The 18,429-nt window shown below is 41.5% G+C and overlaps 1 protein-coding gene across 1 annotated transcript in view; it reads right to left on the reverse strand.

Moving 5' to 3' along the window:
* Positions 1-2,073: 2,073 nt before the first annotated feature.
* The window catches only part of helz2a (helicase with zinc finger 2a), a 29,635-nt gene continuing 13,279 nt past the window's right edge, over positions 2,074-18,429 (reverse strand). Inside the window, exons 9-20 of the mRNA XM_088937495.1 lie at positions 14,687-18,287; positions 14,408-14,493; positions 13,605-13,748; positions 12,291-12,455; positions 9,584-9,728; positions 9,333-9,449; positions 8,729-8,921; positions 7,041-7,175; positions 6,401-6,610; positions 5,429-5,585; positions 4,855-5,022; positions 2,074-3,316 (exon numbers count right to left, since the gene is read on the reverse strand). Coding sequence (XP_088793621.1) covers positions 3,198-3,316; positions 4,855-5,022; positions 5,429-5,585; positions 6,401-6,610; positions 7,041-7,175; positions 8,729-8,921; positions 9,333-9,449; positions 9,584-9,728; positions 12,291-12,455; positions 13,605-13,748; positions 14,408-14,493; positions 14,687-18,287 — 5,240 coding nt within the window. The 3' untranslated portion in view covers positions 2,074-3,197. The remainder of the gene's footprint in view (positions 3,317-4,854; positions 5,023-5,428; positions 5,586-6,400; positions 6,611-7,040; positions 7,176-8,728; positions 8,922-9,332; positions 9,450-9,583; positions 9,729-12,290; positions 12,456-13,604; positions 13,749-14,407; positions 14,494-14,686; positions 18,288-18,429) is intronic.

Below are 18,429 nucleotides of genomic sequence, written 5' to 3' on the forward strand. Positions count from 1 at the left end.
TTTGGCCAGGATGCCGGGGTTACACCCCTACTCTTTCTGTGAAACACCCTGGGATTTTTAATGACCACAGAGAGTCAGGACCTCGGTTTTACATCTCATCCGAAGGATGGCACCTAGTCTAGTGTCCCCGTCACTATACTGGGGCATTAGGACCCACATGGACCGCAGGGTGAGCGCCCCCTGCTGGCCCCACTAACACCTCTTCCAGCAGCAACCTCAGTTTTTCCCAGGAGGTCTCCCATCCAGGTACAGACCAGGCTCACTCTGCTGAGCTCCAGTGGGCTGCCAGTTGTGAGTTGCAGGGTGAAATGGCTGCTGGCAGTTCTTTGGCAGAGGAAAGAAAAAAGCATGTGTAGTGTCCCAGCCAATGTTTTCTGTGAGCAACCTCGTGATTTTGACTGAGTTTGGTTTTGGATTACTCTCTGATTTATTTGTTCTCGCTCTGGCTTTTCAAACTTTTGCTTCCTATCCAGTTCTCTGGTTTTTGGATTCTCCTCCGGCGCGTGGATGTTTGAGGTTTCACAGATTCGACCCTTGCCTGTTTACTTCAGCCTTGAACTGTGTTTCACTGTTTGTTTTTCGCCAGCTCTTCACTTACAGTACCTGCCATTCGAACCCGGCTTCGTTTTCAGTGTGATACCCTTTGTGTAAATCCCAAATATTACACTCTCTTTGCTGTAACACCCTGCCTGACTGCTTTCTTTGCCTGTGCATGTGTCTCCGTCTGCACTTGGGTGCACTCCACTGCCCTAGATGGCCGCACTTAACGTAGTAAATGCAGCATTGTTATAACTGTAAGCTGTGGGGAAAACTGGCTGTAGGAAATATGTGTTCAGTTAATCATTGATGTGTACTAGTTTACTCTTTATCTTTCTCCAAAATACTAGCTGCAGCTACAGTATGTCAAGTTTCCAGCGTGTTCTACGGCCTTTCAAAAGCCTTGCAAAAGAGTTCACACTGGATGTTATCCACACCTGTTCCATGCCACAGATGATCTTTTGAAATGTCGTTAATTAGCCGTGGGTGAAATTCAAATTGATCAGAAGTGCAAATGGTCGGAAGCAGGTGAGTTTTGTTACCCAAGTTCCCGTCTTTTCACTGGATGAATTGCCAGACATGTTCCACACATCGTCAGCTTTGTCCGGACGCAGGCTTTAGATTTCCCTTTTCTTGCTTGGCTACCAAGACTCTTTTTTCTCAGATTTACCATTTGTGCCGTGTCTCCGCGCCTCCTGGCTTCGACCCCTGACTATGTTTCAGAACCGTTTTGATTTGCGCTTTCACCAGTCGGTCGGCTTCCTGGGTACGAACTCCACTTTCGGACCGTGACTCTGAACTGTGTTTTGCCTATTGCCCGCTGCCTGCTCGGCTGATGTTTTCACCCAGAAAATGAGGTCTTCACTTGAGCCGTTTACTTCCACTAGCATCTGTAACTACATACCTGTTTCACCACTGTAACTTCCAACATCCCCTGAAATCTCCGTTTTGGATTCTGCTGCTCCTGAGGCCATCTCTTCAGCCCCAGGTCTGTCCTGGGCTCTACCTCTGGCGCAGTCAGCAGGTGTCCTACAAGCACCTCTTTTTTCTCTTTTTCCAGTGCATGCAAGCCTTCTATTTGAGACAGGCACCTCAGTACCTGTCTGAACTATTATCGCCCTACTCCGCACCTCGCAACCTTTGCTATTCTAATTCTGGTCTCCTTACTGTCCCCTGAGCCCGTCTACATTGTATGGGTGACAGGGCCTTCTCCTGTTATGCCCCCAAGCTGTGGAACTCTCTCCCCAAGGATATCAGAGAGTCACCTTCTCTAAACTCCTTCAAATCCAGACTCAAAACCCTCTTCTTCAGAAAAGCCTTTACTGAACTGGTTCCATTCTTCACCCCTCTGCTTTTCTTAGTACCACCATCCACGGTCTCCTCTATACAGTATATTGTAATTGTGTTTTATCTTGTGTATTCTTTTTATTTATTGTTGTTGTCATTCGTAAAGCGCTTTGAGAAGGCACCTTTAAAGGCGCTATATAAAAAAAAGTTTATTATTATTATTATTATTATTTTACAAACCATCAAGCATCCTCCCACAACCCCATTTTCCTCTCTGCAGTGTTGCTTTATTTACTCTGTAAACATCCTAAAACACATCTGATTCTTGGATGTCATAATTCCTCATTTAAAACAGTGAATAGCGGATGTTACATTTTTCATTTAACAAGGAGGTGCCAGAGCTGTGCTTAGAGAACCCAGAATTCAGACAGTCTAAAACTGAGAGATGTCAGAGCTGATACCACAGATTATACCACATCTTTGTTTTAGTCCTTGTCTCCACAAAAATTAACAGTTACATTACAACAGTTACTTGATTTAATACAGGTAGAGATGAAGACTGGTCTTGCATTTAAGTTCATTATAACAAATTGTTTCCTTTGAAAAAAGAATATATGCATATATACCAAACAGGAACATCACAGGTATTACACTTAGGTGCCTTAAAGACATTATTGAGTAAAATAAGACAATATCACTATTTGGTTCAAGATAGCAGTACAAATGTAAAGAAAATAATACACAGCTTTCTTTCTAACGTATATTTTACAAAAATCCTTATTTATTGATAAAATCTAACTAAAAGATACATTCTTTTAGAATGAAACTCAGTCTTTTATATACATAGGCAGAATTTAAATCAGAAGAAGTTCCTGTATAACAAGATCTGATATTGCATGTGAACTATGAAACTGACAAGTCAGAGTTGAAAACTCTGCAAAGGAACAAGTACAAGGTTTATTCCATGCTGAAAAGAGGAGAGAGAAAACACAAAGTTTCAGCTGTGAAGCCTTCTTCAGGTGTGAGTTGAAAACTCTATTGTGAGCCAAGGGCTTATAATGGAAGAAAGGTTCTTGTCTGTTACATGAAGTTGTCTTTCCAAAACGACTTTGTGTTGTCTTAAATCATCTCTGAAAAGTATCCTTTATCCTTAAAAATATCCTATTGGAAAGAACTGAGAACCACAGGTGTAGAGTGGGATACACTTCAAACACTCTTGTCCTGGATCTTCATCGATGGCTCATCCTGGAAATAGCCGTCATAAATTCTGTGACATCAATCCTTTCCTTGGCACAAGCACATATTTAGTTTGTCTGTTGATTCATAAGGCATCATACTTCAAAGATTTACTGGTGAACTTGATTAATGCTTGATTAATGAGCACTGGTATTCTGTACTCTGATGTCGTTTGCATCCATAACACAGTTCTTCTGCTGGTAATGGTCTATCAATCTCTTCCAAAGTGCACTGCAGGTCAATAAATCTTTGTTTCCTGTACAACACATGAGTGCAAAGAGGTAGATGTTTACCACAAATACAGCACATAATAAAAAACTGTGTTAACGCCAGTTAAGTCAGAATTCATGTTAGCATTTAATGTCAATTGGTTGACATAGAATTTCCTATTCAGAAGCCATTAAATGAGGTGGAAGAAATCAAGTTAATAAATACGCAGGGAAGGAATGACTATTTTAGAGCAGGGTTCATGGAATAAAGTGTAGCCATGTGATTCATTATAAAAAATAAATGAAAATACTCTACAGTTCCATTTATTCAAGATATTGGTTGTGCAACAGGTAACCATTTTCAGGAGGTAAGAGCAGAGAGCTGAATGAGTACAAACTAGCCTGGAGAAGCCAGTATTCTTCCTGTTTCCCAACAAGTAACTTCCTGAGTCCTTGTAGAAATTAGCCAAGACAATGTCCTTAATCTACATCACCATCATTATAATTTGTAGACTGATCAGTGCAGTTTCACACCATTGTAAATTGTATTTATTGTCTTTAGCCATAAATTGTACTTAACCAAGATGCACAATATTTTTTTTTTAATACAAATGGCATAGAACACATAATAGAAATATTAAAAAATCATACAGTAAATTGGTCAAAAACAAAGAATAATAAAATGAATTATAAATCAAAAGGTATATTGAGAAACTAGGCTTTTAAGGTCGTTTTAAAAATGTTGACAGTTGCAAAGTCTCGAATGGATTTGAGCCATGTTTCACAACAATGATTTTGCACAGGAGAAAGTTCTACAGCACTGTGTGAAACCTGGTGTCAGATTAAGAGCTGCTCTAACTTCGTAAAGAGGATCTGATAACCTGGAACTATCCCATTCAGCGGTATACACGAGCAGGAGAACTTTTAAGTCCACTTTAAGTTTCAAAGGGAGAGAGCGAAATTAACAGTTAACGAAATTAATGGAATTTGCTGAAGCACAGCAGTTTGAGTTTAGCACACAGGGCGCACAATTCTGGACATTTGGACTGTCACAGAAACCACGCTAAGTAAGGTGTCACTGCAGTCTAGTCAGTCATAGTCATAGTCATAGTCATAAAGTTTGTGTCAATATTTCAGCATTTAATAGAACAAGGAAGAAACATTGTCTTTTACAGGAACGGCTGAACATCACAGATGTCACACCCTGTACACCTAGAGGGCGCTCTACTTCTGTCCTGTTCCTAGTTCCCTGTGATTATTCATGTCTTTCCGGTGTGTCTTGTTGTGTAGCCTATTTACTTCCTGTGTCTGCCTTGCTCCTGGCTGGGTATTGAGGGTACGGATGTCGTGAGACCCGCCTAGCACCAGGTCGCCCCACGTCAGTAGCCTGAGGGCATAGGTTTCTATATCGACATCGTCTGACCCCCTGAGCCTGGGCTAACCTCCGTGTTGCCCCTTTCAACGCTACGCATAGGGTCTCTACTGCTCTCCTGGCCATTCCACGGCATGCCCCTTCTGACATCCGTGACAACAGAAGGAGTGTTTTTCTTCATAATTTAATCTGTGTTGTTGTGGTACCACTTACCTATGACACAGAATCCTTCCTGAGCCCGAGTGATGCCCACATTGACTTGGTTGGGATCAATGACAAATCCCAGAGTCTTTATGAGCCAGGCTTTGGTAGGTTCAGTCTCTAGCTCTGAGGAGGGACAGGAGCGCACAGTAGAGAGAATCACGTAACGCCACTCACTCCCTAGAGAAACGGAAACAAAAATGCTTTCGGTTGATAAGGGAAAAGAAATCCTATAGTCCTCAGCTGTGAGTGATGAATATCTCATTTTTGTAGGTGTTCTTATTGTATTTCAGATGCAAATCACTCCAATTCACCTGATTAAATCTGTCTTCACAAGGTCAGCTGCCACTGCTGGGAGAATTACCTTTCTTTTTAGGGTCAAATCTGATTAGTTTTATCTAGTTGTACCCCCCCCCCCCATATTAATTCCAATTGGATTCTTCTGATTGTATCACTGACACAATTAGATACTCAACTAGCCATTTCAATAAACAAATATTATGGAAAAGAGTGCACATTATTATTGTGAAATGCAAGATCGGGCTTTAAAGTTCTAGACATTAAAAAGAAAAAAAGACTGCAGTACCTTGACTTTTCATGATGGTGCTGACTGTGACATTGAATATTTCACTTTTCTTAAGGAGCTCATTTATTTTTGATACCTGAGCATTGTACGGTGTCAGAATAGCAATGTGTTCAGGTTTAATTCTGGAATGTTTCGTTAACAGCCTGGCAATACGGACCTGGGGAAAAGATAATTAAGAAGGAATCAATAATATGCCTATACGGTGTACTTATATTGTCTTTATGCCTATAAGAACACAGGAAAGGATATAAGAGAAAAAAAAGCCAATTTAGCTTTTTTGGTTTCTAGTATAAATATAAGAGCAGAATACAAGCCTCCATACACATTACACAAGTTGAATTCCCATTTGTAATATAATCCAGTATCCAAGACAGTGAGGAGATCCCAAGTGCAGGCAAAGCAAGCAGAAAAGCTGGCAAGGCAGTAAAACAATCCAAAAACAGTAGCTGAAAACTCAAGCAAAGCTCATAGCCAGGTGAACAGGAGAAAAAGTTTCAAGAGAAAATCCAAAAGTCAAATCAAAGCACGATCAGAAATATGAAAGTAAACAAAACAGGAAACAGCCAGACTTAGGGAATGAAACTCTGAGACTGAGCACCTGAGCGACAGAAGGGCAGAGCCTAGATAGCCTGTTTCCAACAGGGTAGGTGTAGTAATTAACTACGCACAGGTGGAACAGATCTACGGTCGGCGCATGTAGTCACAGCAACCAGCTGATTAACAGATTTAGCTGAGGCGCTGCCTGCTACCGTGTTTTCCAGAGTTTTGGTAGGAGCATAGACAATTTTAAAAAACTTCTAAAGTCACAATGCCCTTTTAAAATAATATCTACGGCACATTTGTCTGTTTAACCTTGAACTATAAGGATGTTGAGTTCATCCTTCTTTGATAGAAGATGTTTTGGAAAATCCCTTTCCTGGCATCAGCTCTTGCCGTGTGCAGAAATGCTGGTTTCGACAGAGCAACACTCACACACTGTTCGGCCTCCTCCATGTTTGCCTTGGAGTTTTCGTTCCCCTGCTCCGTAGAGACGATGAGGCTCATCTCCTTCCCTTCCACGTGGCCAAAAAGGATAGAGGTGGCTCTCCGGCCTGCCAGAAGAACACTGCCTTTGCGTTTAGTGCCAGTTTTCAGAAGGTCATGATAAAACTCCTTGGACGGAAATTCACAGATATCTTCATGCTGTAGGGAGAAACAAGCACACCGTTTTGTACGAGGTACTTGGAGATAGACACCTAAATAAAGGTATTTGGAATGGAACAAGAATTAACATTTATCTAGACACTTTTGTACTCATGGCCAGCTAAACGAGTTTTAGCTGATTACAAAAGAGGAACTTAAAACTGTGAACAGCGCAAAGAAACCAAGCAGGCAAGTGGAAGAACGTGACCGTGATCCAATGTGAAGCAAAGTTCAACAAAAAACATAACTTTTTCAACTTCATGTCAGACTCCAAATATTTTTTTCAATTATATATTCAAACATTTCACATAAGGGTCAGCATAACCTAAAGACAAAGGGCAGACGCAGCACAAATTAGTTAATCACAAACAAGAAATAGAATACTAAACACAGTCAACAGAAGAAGGGTAGTTTGGAAAGAGTTCTGTACCATTCTATACTGCGTGTCAAGCATCAGGGCTTTGTCCATGTAGCGCTCGAACAGTGACTTCTTCATGCCCAGTCTCTGCAGTAGCTCACTGTGCACGATGGGCCTGAGCTGCATGTGGTCACCGAGTAGCACGATCTGAAGAGAAAGAGCCATCATCAACAGCTCCTGAGGTATTCAATCTCGTCTGTGTCTTCCTGAGTGGGACTGCCTTCAGATGAAAAGCTGACTGTGACGGACTCAAGCCAAATCAAAACCCAACAGTTCTCTGCTTCAGAAAATCTTTTTTACTTTTACTTGTATAATGGAGGTGCCTTTAATTGTACTGTTTTTTTTCCCAGTAAACCAAGGTTGGTAGACCACACTACATGTATATGTGATAACCACTTTACATTGTACAGTATGTCAATGTGTGTTTATGTGATATGTTTTATATTAGAGAAACAGAGCTCAAGAAGGCTAGGTTTTCATTGTTTGTTATAAACCTTTTCACTTGAACAGGATATCCAGCCAGAGACAAGGTCCCCAACAGTCATTCTGATGCAAGGATCTTCCATGATTGACTTAAATGGGACCTGCACTGCTATTTTTATATTTCGGGGTTAGAAAGAATCAGCATTGTTGAGTGTATTTCTTACCAAAATGAAAGTATAAACGTACACAGCAACTTGTAAAACCCCCAATTTACATCACAAATTTGATTAAATTTTCAGGTTTCCTCTCGCCATATTCTGCAATTCAGAACAAGGCAACAAAATGTTCAGTGAGGTGAGGTGGCTCGATAACACTGTAAAGAAAGCTTTTGAAGGCATCTCTTTTTTTTCTAACCCACCTCCACCCCCCCCCCCCCAACTTTGGAGGACTTCTTTATTATTGTTTTTCTCTCTTTTGTCTCTTTTTCTCACTCTCTCACTCATTTTTTCTTCTAATTAGACAAAACAAAATTCTTACCTTCACAAAACATAATTAAAACACAACAAGAAAAAAAAAAGATAAATTCAAAAACTTCCTACTGATATTCTTAATATCCAGTGCCATTCAAGTACTGTATGTCTCAAATGGGCCCCAAACATTCCTATATTCCCCTGTAAATTATATAAAATCTTTTCAAATTTAACTTGTGATACAGCCTCTTTAATCCATTCTTTGTGTGACGGTCCTGTACTGTCCACCCACTTTAATGTCCATCTCTTTTAATCCAATAGAAATATCGCACTAATCTTTGTGATGGTTTTGCCGATATATACTTCTTACTTGTTAACTCTGCCTGTAGATCATGTTGGAACATTTCTGCAGTGAAATGTCTGCGGCACAGTCTGTACTTATTCAGTCATACATTGATTACATTAGTCATTACAGTGACTAGTGAGCAGGAAGGGCCACATCACATCGCAATTCGTGTGAACTCTCACTCTTGCCCGTGAAGACCAGGGGTTTGCGACAATATGGCGACCTACAGTGGTTTCACAAAGTTCACGATTTTGTGCTTAATTCAAAATTTGAAAAATTGTTCTTTACCATCAATGACTATATTTTGATTCCAAGATTTAATAACCAGTCTAAGAAACTGGAACTGTGGCTCCTTTTTAAAATACATACAGTAGATACACGAATGGATACATGAAAATACATGAAAAAGATGAACATTTTAAACTCTGAAGTTACTAGAAGGTGAGGGTTTCAAGACAGACCTTTTCCGGCTTGTGTGCCACTAAGGGTATGAGGGCTTCTGGCTCTGTTGCCATGGCACACTCGTCGATTAAAATCTGCCTCGGGTTCAGTTTCTGAGTAAAGTTGGGATTGGAGGCCGCAGTGCATGTACAAAGGATGACATCATGGTTCTCCAGCTCCTGCTGACGGGCCGCGTTCAGTATTTTTTTGTGACTGGAATGTTAAAAGGTCGATTTACAGAATGTACAAAAAACAAACAAAAAATTAGTTCACGAACAGCTACTCCAGAGGCTAGAAGCAAACACCAGATGACAAAATGAATGGAATTAAGATGCAGATGTTGCCCTAATTTAATGTAAGCAAACAACAGTAATAAAAATCAGAAACAAACTAATGGGGCACAACTGTTGATAAACTACCGAAGAGAAAGGGGTAAAATTTCAATCACTTCAACTCCCTTCCTTGTGCACTGCAGATGAACATGACCAATATAAAAAAAAGAGGACAGGAAAAATAGAATAGCAACCAATGAAATTTTAAACGTGATTTTTAAGTCAAAGTGATTAACTGGAGGTAAAGATTAGATGCAGGATGAGGACCGTAAAGGGAATCAGGCACACATACGTATCTACTTCTTCATCTGTGAGGTTGTCTCCACTTCGTATTCTTACATCGAACCTCAGGATCTGATCTGCGTATGGCTTGCCCGGCATCCTTATTAAATGATGTAGACTGATGGACCTGAAGGAAAATGGTTCAAGTTAAACATGGGGACACCAAACCAATGTTGTTGGTTTTTTTTTTATTATTTGAAAAAGACTAGAACAACACAGCAAGAAGTAAACAGCATTTTTGTGTATAGGGAAATGCTGTACCTGAGCGATTCCTTTGGCTTTTCTTCACGGAGAGATTTGCGAGAGAGTTTCAAGGTGCTGCCTGGATATGGAAACTCCAGCATCTCCATCTGGTCACTGTACACTCGGAGGGGTCTGAGCATGCTTTGGAACTTCAGGAGGTATTCTGCAATTCAGCACCAGGTTTGCTGGATTAGGCCTGATCTTACCACTACAGTTCACCCACAAGAAACATTACCTAGTGCTTCCATGTTTTTACGTTATCTTTCCCTAGCGGTTTTTGTTTTTTAAAAAATATCTTATATTGTTTCTTATATTTCAGAGTTTCCTGTTGTATATCTTACCATTTTTAAATGCAGGGAAGTATCAAAAACACATTAGGCTGATTCCTTGCTTAAAATGTATACAGTAGCTCGTATACAGTATGCCACTGTGACCTGGTTTGAAGCAATACCACTTTCTCAATACATAGAATGTAGAACATATAGATAATGCAGTTTTATTCCTGTTGAGCTATACAGTATATTGTAATAGAGCACCTGCCTGTGGCACCTGAGCCACTTCCATATTTCTGTGCCACCTGCCCAAAACTTTGCCTTTCTCCAATACGAATTTAAGAGGACTGTGGCATTTCTGTGGCCTGTGACCAGCTTTGTTTTTCAACGTTCGTGTTGTCACTTAAAGAGCCTGCCCACCCCTGTTCATGAGCAGAGGGCCACACACTGCATACACTCCCTAGCCCTTCGGTCTTGGACTTCGGAGGCTGACAGCTTCCTCCATCTTACAGCAGACATATGATTGAAGAACCTCCCCCCCTCTTTCAGTGTAACCAAAGATCCAAACCTTAGAAACTCTGTCCGAAGTTTGATCCTTGGGGTTCCTGTTCCCCTACTGTGATATGACAGTACTTTCTCTTACCAAGGAACCCATTCCCCCACTTCGTCCCCTCTGGGATTTATAACCATCTAGAAACCAATCGCAGTTATTTTGCCCCTTCGGGGATAAATAAATCTGCTCTGGAATTAATCATCTATTGCTCTTCCTGCACCTCTTTTGTTCCCTCAAACCCCCTCTGGGATTCGTAATCGGCTGCTGTTAACCATGGCCACTTCTCAGATCTCAAGAGAGAAAGAACCTAGTCTGTTTTCCATCGCCCTGGTAGTAGCAGTTTTAAGCCCTGTCTCAGTTGATCCCATCTGGCCAGGTCCACTCTATCTCCGAGTCAGTTGTTGCTTAACACAGCAACAACCCACTCTGCTGCTATCTTTTTTCCCCTGTCTTTGTCTTCTTACAATTCTGGTCCCTAACCTATTGGCACTAGGATGGCTTTCTGTGAAGAACCTCTGTCTCTTTAACACTACAAGACCTGAGCTTCTGAGCTTCACCATAGAATAGCTGCACCTCACCCAACAGTGCTAGGACAGCCATGGATGGCTGCTGTTTCTTTTAACCCTACGAGACCTGAGCTCTTAACTTAACAGCCAGCAGCCATATCACTCTGCAACTCACCACTGGCAGCCCCACTGAAGCTAAGCAAGTGTGAGCCTGGTCAGTACCTGGATGGGAGACCTGGAAAAAACTAAGGTTGCTGCTGGAAGAGGTGTTAGTGGGGCCAGCAGGGGGCGCTCACCCTGCGGTCCATGTGGGTCCTAATGCCCCAGTATAGTGACGGGGACACTATACTGTAAACAGGCACCGTCCTTCGGATGAGACAAAAACCGAGGTCCTGAATCTCTGTGGTCATTAAAAATCCCAGGACGTTTCTGGAAAAGAGTAGGGGTGTTACCCCGGCGTCCTGGCCAAATTTCCCATTGGCCCTTACCAATCATGGCCTCCTAGTAATCCCCATCTATGAATTGGCTTCATTACTCTGTTCTCATCCCCACTGATAGCTGATGTGTGGTGAGTGTTCTGGCGCACTATCCAGGTGCTGCACATTGGTGGTGGTGGAAGGGAGTCCCCATTACCTGTAAAGCGCTTTAAGTGGAGTGTCCAGAAAAAGGGCTATATAAGTGTAATTATTATTATTATAACTTGACTGAAAAGCACCAACCTCAATCTCCACCCAATATTTGACAACACCTCAACTTAGAGCCCACTAGCTCCAAACAGACAACCATTTGAGTTTTGAGGAATTTCAAAGGAGTCTGATCTTATAATCATGACACAAGTATTTCTTCTCTTTGAAATCGCCAGACAACTTTCCCCTGACTGGTGTTATAATCAGGATTTCTCTCTTCCTCTCAGGTTATTTCAGATTTGGATCTGAGCCTTCCTCTTTCTCTCTTCACTGTTTCTACATCCATATTCCAATAGGTAATGAGCTCCAGCTGCAGCTACAGGCTGAACTGTCTGCACATTAACCTGCCTTAATCGACTTTACCATGAGAACATGCATTTTCTAATTACTCCCATACCTTTTGTTGCCCTGATAATGTTGTTTCGTATTAGTAAAGTGAATGAATTAACTCACATGTGAAAATGTATGTTTATCCACTTTGTCACACGCATTTTCTTGATCTTTCCATGAACCCTTTTCACATGTGTAAATTGTGTTGACGGCTTGCCTGGCAAAATGTGTCTAGGATTTACTCACACACATTTTGTTGGCTCTGTACAAAGCCATTTTACATATTAAATGTGCGTTACTCACCGCACAGCTATCATTTACTTGATACAATATGTGAAGACATGACAAATGTTAGAGAATAATACAATGAAATTATACCAGCAACAACATCCACAGATTTGTTAGAGGGCCCACAGTACAAAATGCAGTCCTTCTTCACTGGTGTTCCCTCAGTTTCTTTGGTCTTCCTTGGGGTTCTCCTGTCCTTGTTCTGCTGAAAGAACCAATAAACGATATGGACTCCCACCACAGTTTTCCCAGTTCCTGTGAAGAATGGGAAGGCCAAAAATGAATAACTCAGAATAAGCCAACCACGTGTACAACTATGTTCCATTCTTATCTCCTGACAAGCTGCTGAGTAATCTGGGATCAGTGAATAATAACTGTACATTATGCCATGAAGAAAAACCTCAACTTCTACCTCATGTTTTTTCAAAGACACATTTCCAACTCGAAAGAAATGTTGCTAGAATGCATTGTAGTCTCTAAATTAACTGATACAGATCTTCTAAAAGCTTTAAATATCCAATAAGAGACCTCAGAGGATATTAAAAGTCTGCTCATGTGTGTTTTCATATCATGAGGCTCACATACTGTAGACGTGTTACAAATATGAACCCAAATCAAACAGGTCATCATAAAATGGGTTGGAGCAGGGCCCCGTACAGGCCTATATTTTCTCAATACAGTCTCTCAATTCATACCCACTTACAGTACATCTTCTCATTTTTGAATATAAGAACAATATTTCGTATTTCAGTATTGTAGGCATAACTAACCCAAAAGCACAATGCTAAAACTGCTAATTAGGCAATATGTGACATTTTAATAAGTTAATACACATTTAAACATCCACAGTTTTCACGACCCATTGTAGCTTTCAAAACGGCTGTCATGGAAATGTGTTACGTAAATGTTACGTAAAAGTACATTTTTCAAATAAATGTACACTTCAAATAGGCAAGAATGTAGTTAGCCAATTTTGCTTTGTGCACTGGATTCTGCCAGGCTAATGCCAGCTCACTAGTCACTATGTCACTGAGTGACTATATACATTGAGAAAGCTGCTTCCAAACTGTGTGCTCTCAGTTCACCCTTTCTAATCAAAAACATGTTCTCAGTACTTAATCAACATGGACAACAGTCTCATATCATCCTACATTTTTAATATTTAACCACCCGCAGTAACATAAATTCAACCCACGCCCACCTGCAACAGAAACAAAATGTCTCTGTAGGGCTTTAATTTGGAGAAAAAAGTATTACCCATTAATGCCTGTCAATAGGTTTTATTCAGTGATCATCAAAAACAGGATGGAGCAGTCAACAGGACATTTGAGAAAGCTGAACCAGAAGAAAAGCAGACATATTTGTCTGAACATTTATCTGCAAGCAGACCCCCGAGTTTCTTACCTGGGGGACCCTGGATGAGAGTGAAAGGTGTTTCAAGAGCTTTCCTTACTGCTATGTTCTGGCTTTCGTTCAGATAAGGCAGCCCCAGTGAGCCACAGCCCTCAATCAGAAAATGCTGGCGTCTGAGTCTCACCACACCAGCCCCTGCAAAACGAATGAAAGAATAAATACGAAGACGAGTACCTAAGAAAACCAATGAATAGCATATAACTGGCTGAATTGCAGTGAAAACAAAGACAAGCCTTCTTAAATTACTTGAAACGATAACAGTGGATATCTCAATACAAATACACAAAAAATATATAAAAATATAAACATTCCCCAAGTATTTTTGTAATCAGCCTGATTTGGAATAGCCGGTTGTGTTTTTAAATGTCTCGGCTTGCGCCTTGTGACTACAGAGGAGAACGAGAAAGTGTAGTGTACTCTACCCCGCTCATTTTTCTTTTAAATATCGCAGTCACCACAGCCCTGTGCTGGAGGTTCATTGCCGATCGGAGGAGAGGAGTGTCACTCTGTGAAGCGCGGCACACAAGCAAGTGTCCCAAGAGGCTGCAGGGGGCGCTGTGTCACAGAGAGCTGAGAGAGTCCTGGGTGACTTTCTTTCGGCAGCTCTCACCCATTGTACCTCACCGCTTGGGGAATCCTGATCACAGTTGACTACTGACATGACCCGGGCTCGAACCCAGGATTCTTTGCCTCCCGTAGAGGTGTGGCCACTTGGGAGGCCTCAGAAAAAGAAAATTTTAAAACAATCTTGTTATCTATATTATAATCTTATATTAAAATGTGATTCTACGCACCATGAGGGAGTGTCTTCTTTCCCAGTACGATGTTCTTGACAAGTTCATTAGCACGTGCAAGGTTAGAGACTGCGTCTTCTTTGCGGCTGAAAGTGCCAGTAGACATATTTTGAGAAAAGTGGGAAAAAATACTTCAAAATGTTTATTTGTACTGAATCTCATCTAAAAAATAAGCAATGACTGTTTTTAAATATTGAAGACTAGTTGCCCTTTTTACTTGCAAGCTTAAATTTCCTATTGGCAAAGGCTTTGGAAAAACTCGTGAACCGTAATACTCACACATCAGGTAGTAGCTTTGGAATCAGCTCCACTGTGAATGCTGTGCCTTTCTGGAATATGCTGTCGGGAATATTCTTCATGGGCACATGGTTGATGTAGAAGTCTATTTGAATATAAGAAAGTTTCTTTGACTCCTCTTCATCGGTGATTTTGGTAGTTACCCCATGAGCCACCCATGTGAAGAATTTGGGATCCACTTGATCCGACAGAGGAGCATGTCCGGAGGACTCCAGTCCAAACTGGTTTTCTCTGGAGTTTCGAGTTTGGTCCCTCAGTCTGATGCATAAGAAGCACTTTCTCAGATCACACTCGACGCACCACAGCTTTTTGTGAGCCAGTGTTAGCTGGAAGAATCCTTCTAGTTTGTCAGACTTCGATTTCGTTTTCCATTGTACAGCTGTATCTTCAAAGACGATGCTGTCGTTTTCCGCCACGGCATTGAAGGCTGATTCCATTTCACACAGAGGCTTCCAGACCCTCCGATACTCCAAGTAATCGACATATTGCTGCTTCGATGCTCGTGTGGCGTATTCAGAGAAACACTCTATGGGGTTCCTTGCATGCTCAAGACAAACCTCAAACTTTGGATGGATAATTAACAACTGCATTTGAGGCACCAGCATACCTCGCTTTGTGTCTGTGCCCAACTGCACTTGCAATATGCCCCCAGCCTTCAGCTTTAGAGAGAGTTCAGCACAGTGCTCCTCTGTATTTTCAGGAAATTGGGCAATATTTGGCATAACCCTTAACTCTCTGCCAGGTGTCTCTGTATAGTTACAGTTGACCTTATTGACGCCTGAATTAATTTTCTCAAACAAACTGAGTACCCTTTCCCAGTCTCCTGTCCTAAGGGCAGAAACAATTTGTTGCCACGTATCTGTTAACACTGGTGTTAAATATGTACTGGGACGCTGCTGCTGGATCTCGGAGTGAATTTTGCTATTTTTCATGGAGTACACTCTTCGGCTCCATACCAAAATCACGCATTGACTTTGGTCATCATACATTGGTTGGTATGCTAGCTGTAAGTCCCTGTAGCTTACAGAGTGTAGGTGGGGTAGTGAAGAGCGGTTTAAAGGAAAAGAAACCTTGAAACTGTTCCCCGTTGGAAAGACCTCAACTACAAATGCTACCTTTTGTATGGTTTGACTCTTCAGTTTGGATGCCAGATTCAGGCTCTGGACAATCTTGCTGTAGCTCACTTGTTTCTCATGCTTCTGAGGAAATTCTGCACAAAACAGATCAATTTCTTTGACGGTGTACTGGGCTGCTGTATTTCTGAGTACCGCATGGAGATGTCGCTGGACAATGACATCCATGTAGCGCCGTATGGGAGACGAGGCCCAGGTGTAAGAGTCAAGCTGCATGATGTAGTGGCCAACTTTGGATTGATAGGTTGAGTTGGATCGAATGATGTAAGCCTTGCCGAGAAGCTTCCTGAACTCCAATAACACAGGAAGCAGCCGGGGGTGGATGTCATCAGTTGCAATCAAATCAATAATTTTATCCAAATCCCTGTTTTGGACTGCAGATTTAAGCTCTGTCCACAAAGATGTCAATATACAGAACATATCATCAGCAACAGCAGAACCGGAGTGCTGGGAGATGTTTTTTTCTGACTCTGTCATGACGATCCTACCCACAGTCTGGTGTGTAGGATTGGATTCCTGGTTCATAATGGGCCCGTTTTCACTGGCAAGACGTTTATTCACTTTGAAATGGTAGGAGAGGTGAATAGACAAGGGTATGAAGGAGGTGTATTTACTCTGAAACTCATAAACTTGCTCAGGATGGGGAGTATTCTGACAACGAATAGGAGTGACTTTTGCTGTTACATTGTTGCTTATAAGAAATTCTGCTACCGCGTAGTTGAACATTATCATGAGCTCCTTGATCATCTCATGGGACTTTCTTTCTCCTGGATTCACGTCCTCATCTAGTGACTCATAGTACCAGTCTCCCAACAATCTGTTTTTTCTGTGAACCCTTGAAAAGCGGTAAGCTACAGCAAGGCAGTCTTCCACAGTATTGAACCTGTACTCATTTCCAGAGTACATCTGGATAATCTCTTCCGCTTCCTCGTAAGATATTTTTCTATCTGATCTTATCACTGAAAATGTGAAGCTGCTTTCCACAATCCTCTCAGTTTTCTTATCAACAGTTACCATCAAAGATATAGTGTGACGATTAGAGTTGGGAAGCAAACTGAAATCCTTAATACTCAGTGACCTTGGAAACATATACACGGGCTCTTTTCCAGGGGAATAGTATGTCATTCCACGTCTTCTGGCATCTTTATCTATGGGACAATCCTTGGTGACGAAGCTTGCAACATCCGCAATGTGAACACCAATTTCATACCATTTTCCCAAATCTCTTACACTAATTGCATCATCCAGATCTTCAGAATTCTTTGGATCAACGGTGAAGGTTGTGTACTCACGATAATCGTTTCTGTTTTTTCCATCCAGCCTTAAATCCTCAAACTTGGCAAGTTCATCCTGAACAGAGGGAGGATTTCTAGTCAGCTGATATTCTATGTCTAGAACTTTTAAGCCACCCTCTAGGGATGTTACTCTAGGAAGGACTTCTTTAACAACTCCCAGGGGATAAATAAAGTTGTTGCGCCATTTCAAGACTTGGACAACAAAAAGGTTGTTCATTTTTGATTCCTCATTTATCTTTATGCATTTTGTCTTAATCCACATCCCGTTTTCATATTTCCTTACTGCAATAACATTAGGTTTCTTCTGGAAAAATGGAGTGTATATTTTGGGAATGCATTTGTTAATGGGTGTCATCACTTGTTTATCATAATGTTCAATGGTACAAACAAATACCCTTGAATGTTCAGCCACTTTTAGTACCCCTACTACTTTCCCAGAAGGAAGGCTGTTTTCATTGCTTATTATCTTCACAATAACCTGGTCCCCAGGAAAAGCTCTGCCAATATTCTTTTTCCCTTGGATTTTGATATGCAGTGTTGGTTGGTCTAGAGGCCAGGCATAACCTGAATCGTATCTTTCCAGTACCAGTTCACAATGTTTGTAGTCACTTGGGTTGTCTCTCAGTAATGTCTCTAGAGAGGACTCAGTGTAATCGAAAGGCGGTTCTTCTTCGGGCCTTTGATATTCACCACTTCCAGTGAAGTAATTATTTTGAACAATATCCAAAAGCCCTTCACTTGTGACAGTCACCCTAATGTCTTTGCTTTCGTCCAGAAGCTCCAGCAAAATTGGGTCATCAATGTCAGAGAGGTCCGATTCAACGGATTCTGTATCACTGATGTCTTCCTCTCCTGTTCTGGTGAATCTTGCTATCTCCTTCACTTCTTGGTCAATGTGCTCCATGGTGAGGTGCTGTGGGAAAGCACTGCCCTTCTCGATGCACTGCGCTATGTAGCTCCTCCAGATCTTAGAGCACTTCCCGAAGTAGCACAGAGCTGCCGCGTCTCCAACCACGATGACCTGGGACTGCGCTCTGGTCATGGCAGTGTTCAGCACTCGCGGCTCGTTGAAGAACTCCAGAGCGGCTGAGCTCAAAGACAGCAGGCTGTCTCGGGTCTGAATGGTCGTCATCACAACTACTCTGAACTGCCTCCCTGCCCAAGAGAAAAGATTATGTTAAGTCAAGAAGTAATTTTCATTTCAGGAAATATTCCGACAACATATTTCTCTAAATTGAAATGGTAAACATTGTCACTGAAATACATGCTTCCTTTTTTAGAGAAAAGTTACATCAGC

The sequence above is a fragment of the Atractosteus spatula genome, chromosome 19 (genome assembly GCF_055471065.1).
Source record: "Atractosteus spatula isolate fAtrSpa1 chromosome 19, fAtrSpa1.hap1, whole genome shotgun sequence".
NCBI lineage: Eukaryota > Metazoa > Chordata > Actinopteri > Semionotiformes > Lepisosteidae > Atractosteus > Atractosteus spatula.